The sequence below is a fragment of the Coregonus clupeaformis genome, chromosome 17 (genome assembly GCF_020615455.1).
Source record: "Coregonus clupeaformis isolate EN_2021a chromosome 17, ASM2061545v1, whole genome shotgun sequence".
Taxonomy (NCBI): Eukaryota; Metazoa; Chordata; class Actinopteri; order Salmoniformes; family Salmonidae; genus Coregonus; species Coregonus clupeaformis.
The window spans coordinates 20,463,216-20,481,463 of NC_059208.1; the positions used below are offsets into that span (position 1 = coordinate 20,463,216).

The 18,248-nt window shown below is 47.4% G+C and overlaps 1 protein-coding gene across 1 annotated transcript in view; it reads right to left on the minus strand.

Moving 5' to 3' along the window:
* The window catches only part of LOC121586061 (transmembrane protein 65), a 63,051-nt gene that overhangs the window by 26,129 nt on the left and 18,674 nt on the right, over positions 1-18,248 (minus strand). The window contains exons 3-5 of the mRNA XM_041902507.1: positions 11,121-11,165; positions 5,038-5,105; positions 4,533-4,587 (exon numbers count right to left, since the gene is read on the minus strand). Of these exons, the coding sequence (XP_041758441.1) occupies positions 4,533-4,587; positions 5,038-5,105; positions 11,121-11,165 (168 nt within the window). The remainder of the gene's footprint in view (positions 1-4,532; positions 4,588-5,037; positions 5,106-11,120; positions 11,166-18,248) is intronic.

Genomic DNA, 18,248 nt, shown 5'->3' on the forward strand with positions numbered 1-18,248 from the left:
CCGCACCTTGGAGTTCATCCAGCGTAAGTTCTGGTGGCCCACCATAAAAGAAGACGTTGCCACTTTCATCAAGGCCTGTTCCGTGTGCTGCCAGGGCAAATCTTCTCACCTCCGCCCTCAAGGACTCCTTCACCCTCTATCTATTCCCCACAGACCCTGGTCCCATATCTCGTTGGACTTTATTACTGGCCTTCCTCCGTCCCATGGTAATACTACGATCCTAGTCATCATCGACAGGTTTTCTAAGGCGGCCAGGTTTGTTCCTTTGACCAAATTACCTTCTGCCAAGGAAACAGCTGAGTTGGTGATTAACCATGTGTTCCGAGTCTTTGGGATTCCGCAAGATATGGTTTCCGACAGAGGTCCCCAGTTCGCCTCAAGGTTTTGGAAGGCCTTCTGCCAACTCATAGGGGCCACGGCCAGTTTATCTTCAGGGTACCATTCGGAGTCCAATGGCCAAACTGAGAGGATGAATCAGGAGCTGGAAACCACCCTCAGATGCATGGTTTCCAACAACCCGTCCACTTGGTCATCCTTCATTGTTTGGGCCGAGTACGCGCACAACACCTTGTGCTCCTCCTCCACTGGTATGTCCCCGCATGAGTGTCAGTTTGGCTATGCACCTCTATTGTTCCCGGACCAGGAGGCAGAAGTCAGAGTGCCTTCAGCCTCTAGGTTCATCAGACGCTGTCGGCTTACGTGGAAGAAGGCACGTCTTAATCTTCTGCGTTCCTCTCAGCAGTACCAACGACAAGCCAACAGAGGTCGCCGTCCCGGTCCTACCCTGTACCCCGGCCAGAGAGTATGGCTCTCAACTAAGAACCTACCACTACGGGTGGAGTCTCGCAAGCTGTCCCAGAGGTTCATCGGTCCCTTTAAGATTGCCAGGAGAGTCAATCCCGTTACTTTTCGCCTGCACTTACCCAGATCCCTTAAGATCAATCCAACATTTCACATTTCTTTATTAAAACCTGTTGTTTTTCTCCCCCTTATCCCGGCAGGCAGACCTCCCCCCTCCGCCCCGTGTCATCGGTGGCCAGTCGGCTTATACCGTCCACCGGATACTGGATTCCCGCCGGGTGCAGCGGTCCTGGCAGTATCTGGTGGACTGGGAAGGCTACGGTCCCGAGGAGCGCTCCTGGGTTCCTGCCAAGGACATACTGGACCCTGACCTCATTCGTCAGTTCAGGGCCCTCCACCCTGAGAAGGCTGGTAGGAACGTCAGGAGCCGTTCCTAGGAGGGGGATTCTGTCAGGTTTTGGCCATGACTGTTCGGGTTTTGGTCACTAGATGTCCCCATTGCACCTTTTTTGTACCTTTTGTTTTTCTTGCTCTAATTATTGTTTGCACCTGTTGGTCATTCCCTTGTTAGTATTTAAACCCTGTGTGTTCCTCAGTTCCTTGCTCAGTGTTTGTAGTTAGCACCCAGCCCCAGCCCAAGCCTTGTTTTATATAGATATTTCTCTGGTGGGATTTTCCAGAGGTTTTCTGGTTTAGTTCTTGTGTTTTGTTTGAGTAGTCTTTTGAGGTTTGTTTTTCCCTGCTGTTTTTTACCACTTTGTGGAGTTTCTTTTGTTTTTTGGAGGTTTTCCTCTTTGTGCCTCTTGGCTTTATTTTTGGACATTGTGGATTTTGTTCCTTTGCCTGAAGATTTTGTTCTTTAATTAAACCACCATCTCTAGTACTGCTGTGTCTGCCTCATCCTCTGGGTTCTGACAATTATTAGTGACTGTTTCTTGCACCGGGTCGTGACACACTTTTCTGGTTACTACATGATTCCATATGTGTTATTTCATAGTTTTGATTTCTTCACTATTATTCTACAATGTAGAAAATAGTAAAAACAAAGAAATCCCCTGGAATGAGTAGGTGTGTCCAAACTTTTGACTGGTACTGTTTATTTACTAAGAAATAGAAAATTAGGGTTATTGATTTCGTATGTCATCACACGCCAGAGTTAATACTTGGTGGAATCAGTTGTGGCAGCCATTACAGCTGTGGATCAATTTGAATAAGATTCTACCAACCTTAACAACTCTTAGCGCAACATATAGCCATTGTTTTTGTCGAAATTGTTCAAGCTCAGTAAATTTGGTTGGGAATCAATGATGGACAGCAATATTCAAACCAGATTTTTAAGCAGATTTAAGTCAGGACAGAGACTGGACCATTCAGGGACACTTGTCAAGCACTTGTCAAGCAATTCTGGTGTTTCCTTGGAATAAAACATTTTAATGCCAAAGAAACACCAGAATTGCTTTCCAAGTAAATCTTATGTGTGTTATTGTCTCGCGGAACAATAAATATATATCTCAGGTTTAGGTTTTCAGAAGATAGAGGAAAACCCGCTTCAAAGTTTTTTTTCTGGGCTTTGCCCCTTACATATTTATTTTGATCCTGACAAACTCCCCAGTCCCTGCCGGTGACAAGAATACCCATAACATGATGCTGCCACCAAAATACTTGACAATACAAAGGGATCAACAACATTGCATTCACTCCACATTACTGACCTTTATGACAAAGTGAAAAGAAGGATGCCTTTGTTAAATAATCCACTCCAAATCATCCATTCTGATTGCAACAAGGCTGTTAACTAATACATTTACATTTACGTCATTTAGCAGACGCTCTTATCCAGAGCGACTTACAAATTGGTGCATTCACCTTATAGCCAGTGGGATAACCACTTTACAATATGTATTTTTTTATTTTTTTTATTTTTTGTTGTTGTTGGGGGGTGGGGTTCCCTATTCCAGGTATTCCTTAAAGAGGTGGGGTTTCAAGTGTCTCCGGAAGGTGGTGAGTGACTCCGCTGTCCTGGCGTCGTGAGGGAGATTGTTCCACCATTGGGGTGCCAGAGCAGCGAACAGTTTTGACTGGGCTGAGCGGGAACTGTGCTTCCGCATCGTTTGGGTGTAGGGACTGATCAGAGCCTGAAGGTACGGAGGTGCCGTTCCCCTCACAGCTCCGTAGGCAAGCACCATGGTCTTGTAGCAGATGCGAGCTTCAACTGGAAGCCAGTGGAGTGTGCGGAGGAGCGGGGTGACGTGAGAGAACTTGGGAAGGTTGAACACCAGACGGGCTGCGGCATTCTGGATGAGTTGTAGGGATTTAATGGCACAGGCAGGGAGCCCAGCCAACAGTTGACTAGTCACCTAATACTGCAAGACAACACGGCAAAGACGTCAACTTTATGGCCTAAATTAAAAACTACAGGTTTGGGTCAAATCCAATGCAATACAACACAGAGTGAAACTCTCTGTATTTTCAAGTAATGTGGTGGCAGCATCATGTTATGGGTATGCTTGTCACCGGTAGGGACTGGGGAGTTCGTCATGATCAAAATAAATATAAAAAGAGCGAAACCCAGGCAAAAAGTTAGTTTTGTTTTTTTTGCGGGACAATAACACACATTTTAATTCAAAAGACACCAGAATGGCTTTCCAAGATGTGTTGATTGTTCCTGAGTGGTCCAGTCTCAGTCCTGACTTAAATTTGCTTGAAAATCAGAGACAAGGTTTGAATATTGCTGTCCATCAATGATCCCAACCAAATTTACTGAGCTTGAGCAATTTAGACAAAAAACTATGGATATACGTTGCGCCAAGAGTTGTGCAAAGATGGTTGAATATTATTAGTCATCCCCTCCCCTCCTCCCCTCCTCTCCCCTCCTCTCCTCCTCCACTCCCCTCCTCCTCTCCCCTCCTCCCCTCCTCTCCCCTCCTCCACTCCTCTCCCCTCCTCTCCTCCTCCACTCCCCTCCCCTCCTCTCCCCCCCTCCCCTCCCCTCCCCACCTCCACTCCTCTCCCCTCCTCCCCTCCTCTCCTCCTCCACTCCCCTCCTCCCCTCCTCCTCTCCCCTCCTCCCCTCCTCTCCCCTCCTCCACTCCTCTCCCCTCCTCTCCTCCTCCACTCCCCTCCTCCACTCCTCTCCCCTCCTCCCCTCCTCTCCTCATCCACTCCCCTCCTCTCCCCTCCTCCTCTCCTCTCCTCTCCCTCCTCCTCCTCTCCCCTCCTCCCCTCCTCTCCTCCTCCACTCCCCTCCTCCTCTCCTCTCTCCCCCTCCACTCCTCTCCCCTCCTCCCCTCCTCTCCTCCTCCACTCCCCTCCTCTCCCCTCCTCCTCTCCTCTCCCCCCTCCCCTCATGACTCACAGCTGTAATGGCTGCCAAAGGTGCTCCCACCAAGTATGAACTCTGGGGTGTAAAGACATACGCAATCAAGACATCTTCGGGCCATTTTTTAAATTCATTTGGAACATTTTCTGTAAAATAAATTCACTTTGAAAATGTGGAGTAGGTTGTGTAGACCTGTAGGTTAAAAAAAATAACGTAATCCCTTTTTAAAAATGTTATCTTAAGACTGTGCAAGGTGTGTGTAGACTTTCACTAGGCACTGTAAAAATACAAACACAAACATTACAAAACATATTGGCTGCATCCCAAATGGCAACCTATTCCCCATATAGTGAACTACATAGGGAATAAGGTGCCATTTGGGACTCACACATTATTTCTGGTTTTGACATACCTGCCATGGTTGAAATCCCAAGGATCACACCTATGGACAACTCAATATGTGTGCCCTAAAAACAAAACACACAAACACCATCATCAATTATCTGCTGTTATTTGTTAAGCCCATGTAGGAACACCGAACACGTGATCATGTTTATGTAGTATGTGTTTCACGCTGTAATGAAAACCACCACTGAAAGCTAAGCTTTGTATTCAACTTCAACCACTCATTTGTGTCCTTCAGAATAAAAGTCTCTGAATGAGGTTAAATGAGTTAGATACGGATAAAATATTCTGCTAAGTGGCAAACAAATGGATGTCAACGTTTTGAAAAGCTAAAATAGAACTTTACTCTAGTAAATGACAGATACCAGATTCTCACTTCAATGTTAATGAAACAGATGTACCAGGGATCTACCACATTTTACTGCAGAATCTATCTACCATTACTGTAATTGTATGGATTGAGGGCTACCACAGTGACACACTTCTAAAAATGATAAAGTGGTGTAACTTACAGCTACAATCATGATGGCATTGTCCAGGAAACCAAATCCTACAAAGGGAATGGCGTTGTGTAGAAGAACTGCAAAGGAAGAACACAAACAACATACCATTTAACAGCCCACACATGTACTGGAAACTTGAAGTGAAGAGACACTGTGAACCTCCATGAACATTGGCAGTTACAAACGGGGTAGAAAAGTGAGGTCTACATAACTTAGCCTACTGTAGTCAGTCCTACTGAGGTCTACATAACTTAGCCTACTGTAGTCAGTCCTACTGAGGTCTACATAACCTAGCCTACTGTAGTCAGTCCTACTGAGGTCTGCATAACCTAGCCTACTGTAGCCAGTCCTACTGAGGTCTACATAACTTAGCCTACTGTAGTCAGTCCTACTGAGGTCTACATAACCTAGCCTACTGTAGTCAGTCCTACTGAGGTCTGCATAACCTAGCCTACTGTAGTCAGTCCTACTGAGGTCTACATAACTTAGCCTACTGTAGTCAGTCCTACTGAGGTCTGCATAACCTAGCCTACTGTAGTCAGTCCTACTGAGGTCTACATAACTTAGCCTACTGTAGTCAGTCCTACTGAGGTCTACATAACTTAGCCTACTGTAGTCAGTCCTACTGAGGTCTGCATAACCTAGCCTACTGTAGTCAGTCCTACTGAGGTCTGCATAACCTAGCCTACTGTAGTCAGTCCTACTGAGGTCTGCATAACCTAGCCTACTGTAGTCAGTCCTACTGAGGTCTGCATAACCTAGCCTACTGTAGTCAGTCCTACTGAGGTCTACATAACTTAGCCTACTGTAGTCAGTCCTACTGAGGTCTACATAACTTAGCCTACTGTAGTCAGTCCTACTGAGGTCTACATAACTTAGCTTACTGTAGTCAGTCCTACTGAGGTCTACATAACTTAGCCTACTGTAGCCAGTCCTACTGAGGTCTACATAACTTAGCCTACTGTAGTCAGTCCTACTGAGGTCTACATAACCTAGCCTACTGTAGTCAGTCCTACTGAGGTCTGCATAACCTAGCCTACTGTGGCCAGTCCTACTGAGGTCTGCATAACCTAGCCTACTGTGGCCAGTCCTACTGAGGTCTGCATAACCTAGCCTACTGTGGCCAGTCCTACTGAGGTCTGCATAACCTAGCCTACTGTGGCCAGTCCTACTGAGGTCTACATCCTACTGAGGTCTAGTAGATCCAGGCTCTGTCGTAGCCGGCCGCGACCGGGAGACCCATGGGGCGGCGCACAATCCAGGGTAGGGGAGGGAATGGCAGGCAGGGATGTTGGTAGAGCATGGCGTTTGCAACGCCAGGGTTGTGGGTTCGATTCCCACGGGGGGCCAGTATGAAAAAATAAAAAAATATAATGTATGCACTCATTAACTGTATGTCGCTCTGGATAAGAGCGTCTGCTAAAATGACAAAACAAATAAAATAAGACCGGGGTATTCAAATCTGACCCTACGAGGTGTGGACTACTGCTGCTTTTCTGTTCTAACTGATCATTAATTTCACCAACCTGTTTGACAGAATGAATACACCCTTGGTGTCCCAGGTCTAAATGAGTCCCTGATTAGAGGGGAAGAATGATATAAAGCAGTTCAACTGGCTTTGAGGTCCAGATCTGAATTTGAGGGACATAGGTGTTATGGCAAGACGGCACAAACAGATCTGGGACTCAGGCTAAGCATGGTCTACCTTGGGTCAATGGGAACAAGTCAAGTAATGGCACATACATAACCACTGTCTGTAGAGGCTAGACTGCCTAACACACTGTCTTATAAGACTGATTCATTCATATGTTGCTGCTGTTGTTTTGTTTTTAAACATGCTCTATGCCAGGGTTGGGATCGATTCCATTTCAATTCAGGAAGTACACTGAAATTCCAATTATATTCAATGAGTGTCACACCCTGGCTCTGGGACTCTATTTGTTGAGCCAGGGTGTGTTTATTCTATGTGTTTATTTCTATGTTGGGGGTTCTAGTTTGTTGATTTCTATGTTTGCCTGAGTGACTCCCAATCAGAGGCAACGAGTGTCAGCTGTTGGCTGGTTGTCTCTGATTGGGAGCCATATTTAAACTGTCTGTTTTTCCCTTTGTGTTTGTGGGTTTTTGTTCCGTGTTCGGTCATTGATACCGTGGACTTCACGAGTCGTTTCTTGTTTTGTATTGTGTTTACACTTTAACTAATTACAGTATGTTCGTTCATCACGCTGCGCCTTGGTCTCTCCCTGACGATCGTGACAGAAAAACCCACCATACCAGGACCAAGCAGCGTGTCCAGGAGCAGGCAGACTGGACATGGGAGGAAGCGCCAGGAAAGGAGATGGAGAGGCTGGCGATGGCCCAGGTGGGCAAATCGTGGTCCTGGGAGGACATGCTCGGGGGCAAAGGGCCATGGGCAAGGATTAAGGCCCTGGCGAGAGAGGAGCATCAGCGTCAGCAGTGTCATCGTCGGAAGGACGAGAGGCAACCCCAAAAAATGTTTAGGGCGGGGCACACTGCATGGGCGGCTGGGCAGCAGGAGGCTGCCACAGGGCGATTTGGAGAGGAGGCCACCGGGTTTGGGGGGCCAGAAGGCAGGTTGGCGGAGCCTGGAGGGAGAGCGGAACCAACGTCCCGTACTCAGGCATGGCAGCATGGGACGGGGCAGGTTCCGCGGTATGCGGAGCGGCGTTCTGTGCCACGAGTGGTCCGGCATAGTCCTGTACGTCCTGTGCGAGCGCCCCGCACGTGTCGTGCGAAGGCGGGTATGCAGCCAGGACGGAGTGTGCCGGCTCAACGCTCGTGGTCTCCAATGCCTCTCCGCGGTCCCGGATATCCTGCTCGGTGTCACGTGCTGTTATGCCAGTACGGGTACACAGCCCTGTACGTCCTGTGCGGATGCCTCACACAGAGTGTGTGAGGGTAGGCATTCAGCCAGGACGGGTTGTGGCCGCTCTTCACTCCAGGTCTCCTATCCGTCTCCACAGCCCGGTTCGGCCTGTCCCTGCTCCACGCACCAAGCCTACGGTGTGCGTCGCCAGCCCAGTCCGGCCTGTCCCTGCTCCACGCACCAAGCCTACGGTGCGCGTCGCCAGCCCGGCCCGGCCTGTTCCTGCCACTCGCACCAAGTCTACGGTGCGCGTCGCCAGCCCGGCCCGGCCTGTTCCTGCCACTCGCACCAAGTCTACGGTGCGCGTCGCCAGCCCGGCCCGGCCTGTTCCTGCCACTCGCACCAAGTATACGGTGCGCGTCGCCAGCCCGGCCCGGCCTGTTCCTGCCACTCGCACCAAGCCAGGGGGTGCGAGTCGTCAGCCTGGTCCAGCCCGTTCCTGCCACTCGCACCAAGCCAGGGGTGCGAGTCGTCAGCCTGGTCCAGCCCGTTCCTGCTACTCGCACCAAGCCAGGGGTGCGAGTCGTCCAGCCTGGCAAGGCCCGTCGCTGCTCCACGCACCCAAGCCAGGGGTGCGAGTCGTCAGTCGGTGAGGCCCGTTCGGCTCCACGCACCAAGCCAGGGGTGCGCATCGTCAGCCGGTCCGGCCCGTTGCTGCTCCACGCACCAAGCCAGGGGTGCGAGTCGTCAGTCCGGTGAGGCCCGTTCCGGCTCCACGCACCAAGCCAGGGATGCGTATCGTCAGCCCGGTCCGGCCCGTTGCTGCTCCACGCACCAAGCCAGGGGTGCGCGTCGTCTGTCCGGCACAACCCGTGCCTGGGTCACCGGTGCCTAACCAGGTACCGGTCAACGGCTCCACTACGGAGCTGAAGCTAACCGCTCCTGCTACGTCCAGTCCAGCTCCAGCCAGCGGGGCCAGACCGGACCAGGGGCGCTATGGGGGTTTGTTGGAGGGTGGTGGGCAAGGCCGGAGCCAGAACCGCCGCCGAGGAGGTATGCCCACCCAGCCCTCCCCTGTTTTGCTCTTATTGAGGCGCGGTCGCAGTCCGCGCCTTTAGGGGGGGGGGGGGTACTGTCACACCCTGGCTCTGGGACTCTATTTGTTGAGCCAGGGTGTGTTTATTCTATGTGTTTATTTCTATGTTGGGGGTTCTAGTTTGTTGATTTCTATGTTTGCCTGAGTGACTCCCAATCAGAGGCAACGAGTGTCAGCTGTTGGCTGGTTGTCTCTGATTGGGAGCCATATTTAAACTGTCTGTTTTTCCCTTTGTGTTTGTGGGTTTTTGTTCCGTGTTCGGTCATTGATACCGTGGACTTCACGAGTCGTTTCTTGTTTTGTATTGTGTTTACACTTTAACTAATTAAAGTATGTTCGTTCATCACGCTGCGCCTTGGTCTCTCCCTGACGATCGTGACAATGAGGAAAATTTGAAATTGGAAATGGAATTTGGTTTACTTTCTGAATTGACTGGAATTGAAATGGAATTGACCCCAACCCTGATGCTAACCCTGAGACATGGCTGTAAGCTCCTATGGCATTACAGAAGGGTTAGCTTTATGTTGCAAGTAGTGAGTGAGTAGTGGGCGGCAGGTAGCTTAGTGAGCGTTGTGCCAGTAACCGAAAGGTCACTGGTTCTAATCCCCGAGCCGACTAGGTGAAAAATCTGTCGATGTGCCCTTGAGCAAGGCACTTAACCCTAATTGCTCCTGTAAGTCGCTCTGGATAAGAGCGTCTGCTAAATGACTAAAATGTAAATGTAAATGTACATAACTTAGCCTACTGTAGTCAGTCCTACTGAGGTCTGCGTAACCTAGCCTACTGTTACCAGTCCTACTGAGGTCTATATAACTTAGCCTACTGTAGTCAGTCCTACTGAGGTCTACATAACCTAGCCTACTGTAGTCAGTCCTACTGAGGACTGCATAACTTAGCCTACTGTAGTTAGTCCTACTGAGGTCTGCATAACACAGGCTACTGTAGTCAGTCCTACTGAGGTCTACATTACCTAGCCTACTGTAGTCAGTCCTACTGAGGTCTGCATAACTTAGCCTACTGTAGCCAGTACTACTGAGGTCTACATAACTTAGCCTACTGTAGTCAGTCCTACTGAGGTCTGCATATCTTAGCCTACTGTAGCCAGTACTACTGAGGTCTACATAACTTAGCCTACTGTAGTCAGTCCTAGTGAGGTCTACATAACTTAGGCTACTGTAGTCAGTCCTACTGAGGTCTGCATAACTTATCCTACTGTAGCCAGTCCTACTGAGGTCTGCATAACACAGCCTACTGTAGTCAGTCCTACTGAGGTCTGCATAACTTAGCCTACTGTAGCCAGTACTACTGAGGTCTACATAACTTAGCCTACTGTAGCCAGTCCTACTGAGGTCTACATAACTTAGCCTACTGTAGTCAGTCCTACTGAGGTGTACATAACTTAGCTTACTGTAGTCAGTCCTACTGAGGTCTACATAACTTACGCTACTGTAGCCAGTCCTAGTGAGGTCTACATAACTTAGCCTACTGTAGTCAGTCCTACTGAGGTCTGCATAACTTAGACTACTGTAGCCAGTCCTACTGAGGTCTACATAACTTAGCCTACTGTAGTCAGTCCTACTGAGGTCTACATAACTTAGCCTACTGTAGTCAGTCCTAGTGAGGTCTACATAACTTAGGCTACTGTAGTAAGTCCTACTGAGGTCTGCATAACACAGGCTACTGTAGTCAGTCCTACTGAGGTCTACATTACCTAGCCTACTGTAGTCAGTCCTACTGAGGTCTGCATAACTTAGCCTACTGTAGTCAGTCCTAGTGAGGTCTACATAACTTAGCCTACTGTAGTCAGTCCTACTGAGGTCTACATAACTTAGCCTACTGTAGTCAGTCCTACTGAGGTCTACATAACTTAGCCTACTGTAGTCAGCTACTGAGGTCTGCATAACTTAGCTCTTTTCAAAGACATCTCACTCTTTTCAAAGACATCTCACTCTTTTCAAAGACATCTCACTCTTTTCAAAGACATCTCTCTCTTTTCAGACATCTCTTCTCTTTTCAAAGACATCTCTCTCTTTTCAAAGACATCTCTCTCTTTTCAAAGACATCTCACTCTTTTCAAAGACATCTCACTCTTTTCAACGACATCTCTCTCTTTTCAAAGACATCTCTTCTCTTTTCAAAGACATCTCACTCTTTGTTTTCTTCCTGTCTTACCGTATCTCAGCTGAGCCGATGTGGGAGGGGCGATGACCATTTCCCCTGAAAGAGAAGGAAAAAGACGACCTCCATTACAATAAAGTGTTTCTCTATGGAGAACAAGTCAGTCCTGTCTGGAAGGAAATGTCACCCGGCCATGAAATGACAGGACCTGAGAGTCAGGACTCCTTCACAGAGCAGGGATGGAGCCTGGCAGAGGGACAGAGAGCAGAGGGACAGAGATGTCCCAGGCCGACGGGACAGGGATTAGAGGGGGACTGTCGTTGTGTCCCAAATGGCAACCTATCCCTATTAAGTGCACTACTTTTCACCAGGGTCCATAGGGAATAGGGTGCCATTTGGGACTCACATAGCGGAATTACATTGAAATCATGTCTTAACACATTAAAATACAAATGGCGGGTATTAATCGTATGTGAAATATCCAGTAGGGTAATGCCATGCTCTGCCAACCAGGACCCACAGGAGCACTGCCCTGCGTTCCAAATGGGACCCTATTCCCTATATAGTGCACTACTGCAGACCAGGGCCCATAGGACTGCAGATGAAGTCTGTCTGCCTGTCTTGACACTATAAGCACATTCAATTATCTCTATGCCCTTAGAGTCTGAGAGTAGGATCTTAATTTGATCACACTGTTGCAAGATAACTTTCCAGGACATTTTAAATATGTAGTAAATTTGAGGTTTAAAAAGGCTTCTAAAGTTTGTAATTTCCCCTACAAAAATGTCAATTTATTATAATCCACTTAATAATTAACATTTCCTGTTGCCGCAGGATTATTTTCCTGCTGTAGCAAACTGACTCAAATTAAGACTCTACATCTGTAATCTGTATCTCATTAAAAGTTAGTGCAAAAAAACTCTAATACAAAGATGAGAACAACTCAAATAAATGTATGTAGGGTTTATTCATGTCTATGTAGGGTTTATTAATGTCAATGTAGGGTTTATTCATGTCAATGTAGGGTTTATTCATGTCTATGTAGGGTTTATCCATGTCTATGTAGGGTTTATTCATGTCAATGTAGGGTTTATTCATGTCAATGTAGGGTTTATTCATGTCAATGTAGGGTTTATTCATGTCTATGTAGGGTCTATTCATGTCAATGTAGGGTTTATTCATGTCTATGTAGGGTTTATTCATGTCTATGTCTCTGAGGCTGTGTCAGTTTAGTGAAGGGTTTATTCATGTCTATGTCTCTGAGGCTATGTGTCAGTTTAGTGAAGGGTTTATTCATGTCTATGTAGGGTTTATTCATGTCAATGTAGGGTTTATTCATGCCTATGTAGGGTCTATTCATGTCAATGTAGGGTTTATTCATGTCTATGTAGGGTTTATTAATGTCTATGTCTCTGAGGCTGTGTCAGTTTAGTGAAGGGTTTATTCATGTCTATGTCTCTGAGGCTATGTGTCAGTTTAGTGAAGGTTTATTCATGTCTATGTCTCTGAGGCTATATGTCAGTTTAGTGAAGGGTTTATTTATGTCTATGTAGGGTTTATTCATGTCTATGTAGGGTTTATTCATGTCAATGTAGGGTTTATTCATGTCTATGTAGGGTTTATTCATGTCAATGTAGGGTTTATTCATGTCTATGTAGGGTTTATTCATGTCTATGTAGGGTTTATTCATGTCAATGTAGGGTTTATTCATGCCTATGTAGGGTTTATTCATGTCTATGTAGGGTTTATTAATGTCAATGTAGGGTTTATTAATGTCAATGTAGGGTTTATTCATGTCTATGTAGGGTTTATTCATGTCTATGTCTCTGAGGCTATGTGTCAGTTTAGTGAAGGTTTATTCATGTCTATGTCTCTGAGGCTATATGTCAGTTTAGTGAAGGGTTTATTCATGTCTATGTCTCTGAGGCTATATGTCAGTTTAGTGAAGGGTTTATTCATGTCTATGTCTCTGAGGCTATATGTCAGTTTAGTGAAGGGTTTATTCATGTCTATGTCTCTGAGGCTATTTGTCAGTTTAGTGAAGGGTTTATTCATGTCTATGTCTCTGAGGCTATATGTCAGTTTAGTGAAGGGTTTCTCAGAAATTAAAAACACTAGTGAGTGTTTTCTATTTTATTGTCCACATATTATAGTTTCCTTCACGCAGTATGCTTTCCACTCTCTTAATGGCATCACCGGCTAAAACGCACACACACACACACACACACACACACACACACACACACACACACACACACACACACACACACACACACACACACACACACACACACACACACACACACACACACACACACACACACACACACACACACACACACACACACAGTGTGTAATAGTCTATGAAGTTTCTGGAATGAGTTTCGAATTACAAGGTTTACTCCTAGTATGGTTTCCTACCCTGGAGGTCACCTCATGATGCTGACACAAAGTTAACACAATGGAGACCTGTTCATTCAGCCCCAAGACCACAGTCATCAGCAGATAGAAGGTGCTGACTAACTTCCACCATGATTATATAACACAAGGCTCATATCAATGAAGCATGATGCAGATGTAGAACATTCAAAAACATTTAAATACCTTTTTACTGCTTAAAGGGGCAATCTGGGATTCAAACAACAACAAAGGATTACCCCGCCACTTTTTTGGAAAACAGCTGATGGATGGTGCTGTAATAGATCTATAACAACATAAATATAGGCATCATTTATGTGGTGGGGTCAGGGGTCAGTCATATCGGTCTACGCTATTGCGGAGAAGAGGACATTGACAGTAGATACAAAAACCCTTAGTGTATTATTCAGTGCACACTACAGTGGAGGGTGAAAAACATGGCAGGTTGACGTTTATTGGGATGAATATTGTACTTATAAATGCCAGGCCTACATTTGATGAGAGATTCTCACACTGTGTTCACAACCCACTGGGTCTAGTAGGGCGTTTTAACAAGGCTGTGTTCACAACCCACTGGGTCTCCTTGGGCCTATTAACGAGGCTGTGTTCACAACCCACTGGGTCTAGTAGGGCCTTTTAATGAGGCTGTGTTCACAACACACTGGGTCTCCTTGGGCCTTTTAACAAGGCTGTGTTCACAACCCACTGGGTCTAGTAGGGCCTTTTAACGAGGCTGTGTTCACAACCCACTGGGTCTCCTTGGACCTTTTAACAAGGCTGTGTTCACAACCCACTGGGTCTAGTAGGGCCTTGTAATGAGGCTGTGTTCACAACCATCTGGGTCTAGTAGGGCCTTTTAACGAGGATGTGTTCACAACCCACAGGGTCTCCTTGGACCTTTAAATGAGGCTGTGTTCACAACCCACTGGGTCTCCATGGGCCTTTTAATGAGGCTGTGTTCACAACCCACTGGGTCTAGTAGGGCCTTTTAACGAGGATGTGTTCACAACCCACTGGGTCTCCTTGGACCTTTTAACGAGGCTGTGTTCACAACCCACTGGGTCTAGTAGGGCCTATTAACAAGGCTGTGTTCACAACCCACTGGGTCTCCTTGGACCTTTTAACAAGGCTGTGTTCACAACCCACTGGGTCTAGTAGGGCCTTGTAATGAGGCTGTGTTCACAACCATCTGGGTCTAGTAGGGCCTTTTAACAAGGCTGTGTTCACAACCCACTGGGTCTCCTTGGGCCTTTTAACAAGGCTGTGTTCACAACCCACTGGGACTCCTTGGGCCTTTTAACGAGGCTATGTTCACAACCCACTGGGTCTAGTAGGGCCTTTTAACGAGCCTGTGTTCACAACCCACTGGGTCTCCTTGTACCTTTTAATGAGGCTGTGTTCATAAACCACTGGATCTACTTGGGCCTTTTAACGAGGCTGTGTTCACAACCCACTGGGTCTAGTAGGGCCTTTTAACAAGGCTGTGTTCACATCCCACTGGGACTCCTTGGACCTTTTAACGAGGCTGTGTTCACAACCCACTGGGTCTAGTAGGGCCTTTTAATGAGGCTGTTTTCACAACCCAATGGGTCTCCTTGGACCTTTTAATGAGGCTGTGTTCACAACCCACTGGGTCTAGTAGGGCCTTTTAACGAGACTGTGTTCACAACCCACTGGGTCTCCTTGGGCCTTTTAACAAGGCTGTGTTCACAACCCACTGGGACTCCTTAGGACTTTTAACGAGGCTGTGTTCACAACCCCACTGGGACTCCTTGGGCCTTTAATGAGGCTGTGTTCACAACCCACTGGATCTACTTGGGCCTTTTAACGAGGCTGTGTTCACAACCCACTGGGTCTAGTAGGGCCTTTTAATAAGGCTGTGTTCACAACCCACTGGAACTCCTTGGGCCTTTTAACGAGACTATGTTCACAACCCACTGGGACTCCTTAGGCCTTTTAATGAGGCTGTGTTCACAACCCACTGGGACTCTTTGGACCTTTTAACAAGGCTGTGTTCACAACCCACTGGGTCTAGTAGGGCCTTTTAATGAGGCTGTGTTCACAACCCACTGGGTCTAGTAGGGCCTTTTAACGAGGCTGTGTTCACAACCCACTGGGTCTAGTAGGGCCTTTTAACGAGACTGTGTTCACAACCCACTGGGTCTCCTTGGGCCTTTTAACAAGGCTGTGTTCACAACCCACTGGGACTCTTTAGGCCTTTTAATGAGGCTGTGTTCACAACCCACTGGGACTCCTTGGACCTTTTAACGAGGCTGTGTTCACAACCCACTGGGACTCCTTGGGCCTTTTAACGAGGCTGTGTTCACAACCCACTGGGACTCCTTAGGCCTTTTAACGAGGCTGTGTTCATAACCCACTGGGACTCCTTGGGACTTTTAACGAGGCTGTGTTCACGACCCACTGGGTCTAGTAGGGCCTTTTAACAAGACTGTTTTCACAACCCACTGGGTCTCCTTGGACCTTTTAAGGAGGCTGTGTTCACAACCCACTGGGTCTAGTAGGGCCTTTTAATGAGGCTGTGTTCACAACCCACTGGATCTACTTGGGAATTTTAACGAGGCTGTGTTCACAACCCACTGGGTCTAGTAGGACCTTTTAATGAGGCTGTGTTCACAACCCACTGGATCTACTTGGGAATTTTAACGAGGCTGTGTTCACAACTCACTGGGTCTAGTAGGGCCTTTTAACGAGGCTGTGTTCACAACCCACTGGGTCTCCTTGAACCTTTTAACAAGGCTGTGTTCACAACCCACTGGGTCTAGTAGGGCCTTTTAATTAGGCTGTGTTCACAACCCACTGGGACTCCTTGGGCCTTTTAACAAGGCTGTGTTCACAACCCACTGGGACTCCTTGGACTTTTTAACGAGGCTGTGTTCACAAACCACTGGGACTCCTTGTACCTTTTAACAAGGCTGTGTTCACAACCCACTGGGACTCCTTGGGTCTTTTAACGAGGCTGTATTCACAACCCACTGGGACCCCTTTGGGCCTTTTAACAAGGCTGTGTTCACAACCCACTGGGTCTAGTAGGGCCTTTTAACGAGGCTGTGTTCACAACCCACTGGATCTACTTGGGAATTTTAACGAGGCTGTGTTCACAACCCACTGGGTCTAGTAGGGCCTTTTAACAAGGCTGTGTTCACAACCCACTGGGTCTCCTTGGACCTTTTAACAAGGCTGTGTTCACAACCCACTGGGTCTAGTAGGGCCTTTTAATAAGGCTGTGTTCACAACCCACTGGGACTCCTTGGGCCTTTTAACAAGGCTGTGTTCACAACCCACTGGGTCTCCTTGGACTTTTTAACAAGGCTGTGTTCACAACCCACTGGGACTCCTTGGGCCTTTTAACGAGGCTGTGTTCACAACCCACTGGGTCTCCTTGAACCTTTTAACAAGGCTATGCTCACAACCCACTGGGTCTAGTAGGGCCTTTTAATTAGGCTGTGTTCACAACCCACTGGGACTCCTTGGGCCTTTTAACAAGGCTGTGTTCACAACCCACTGGGACTCCTTGGACCTTTTAACAAGGCTGTGTTCACAACCCACTGGGACTCCTTGGGCCTTTTAACAAGGCTGTGTTCACAACCCACTGGGACTCCTTAGGCCTTTTAACGAGGCTGTGTTCATAACCCACTGGGACTCCTTGGGACTTTTAACGAGGCTGTGTTCACGACCCACTGGGTCTAGTAGGGCCTTTTAATGAGGCTGTGTTCACAACACACTGGGACTCCTTGGACCTTTTAATGAGGTTGTGTTCACAACCCACTGGGTATCCTTGGACCTTTTAACGAGGCTGTGTTCACAACCCACTGGGTCTCCTTGGGCCTTTTAATGAGGCTGAGGAACCAGGCAGAATAATGCTAGTGCCCCAGGTATTGATCCTCAGCGAAGTATTGATTACCTCACTGCAACGCCCCCTCAAAGCTAGGCCACATCCCAAATGGCACCCTATTCCCTATAAAGTGCACTACTTTTGACCAGGGCCCATAGGGTTAGTCGGCTAACTAGCCCCTTGCTGCTTGTGCCGACATGGATAAGACTTCTACATTTAGAAACCATCTCTATTTAAACAGTGAGTGGTTAGTTGGTCTATAGCCTGAATGATGGTGATGTCTTCCTATAGTTGGAAATATGAGTAGCAGTCGTTTGTACTGTGTGGCTATGAGAGCAGTTCTCTGAACAACTTTGACCTCATATCAGGGAACTGCAGCAACTTTGACCTCATATCAGGTTACTGCAACAACTTTGACCTCATATCCGGGAACTGCAACAACTTTGACCTCATATCAGGGAACTGCAACAACTTTGACCTCATATCAGGGAACTGCAACAACTTTGACCTCATATCAGGGAACTGCAACAACTTTGACCTCATATCAAGGAACTGCAGCAACTTTGACCTCATATCAGGGAACTGCAACAACTTTGACCTCATATCATGGAACTGCAACAACTTTGACCTCATATCAGGGAACTGCAACAACTTTGACCTCATATCAGGGAACTGCAACAACTTTGACCTCATATCAAGGAACTGCAACAACTTTGACCTCATATCAGGGAACTTCAGCAACTTTGACCTCATATCAGGGAACTGTAACAACTTTGACCTCATATCTGGGAACTGCAACAACTTTGACCTCATATCAGGGAACTGCAACAACTTTGACCTCATATCAGGGAACTGCAACAACTTTGACCTCATGTCAAGGAACTGCAGCAACTTTGACCTCATATCAGGGA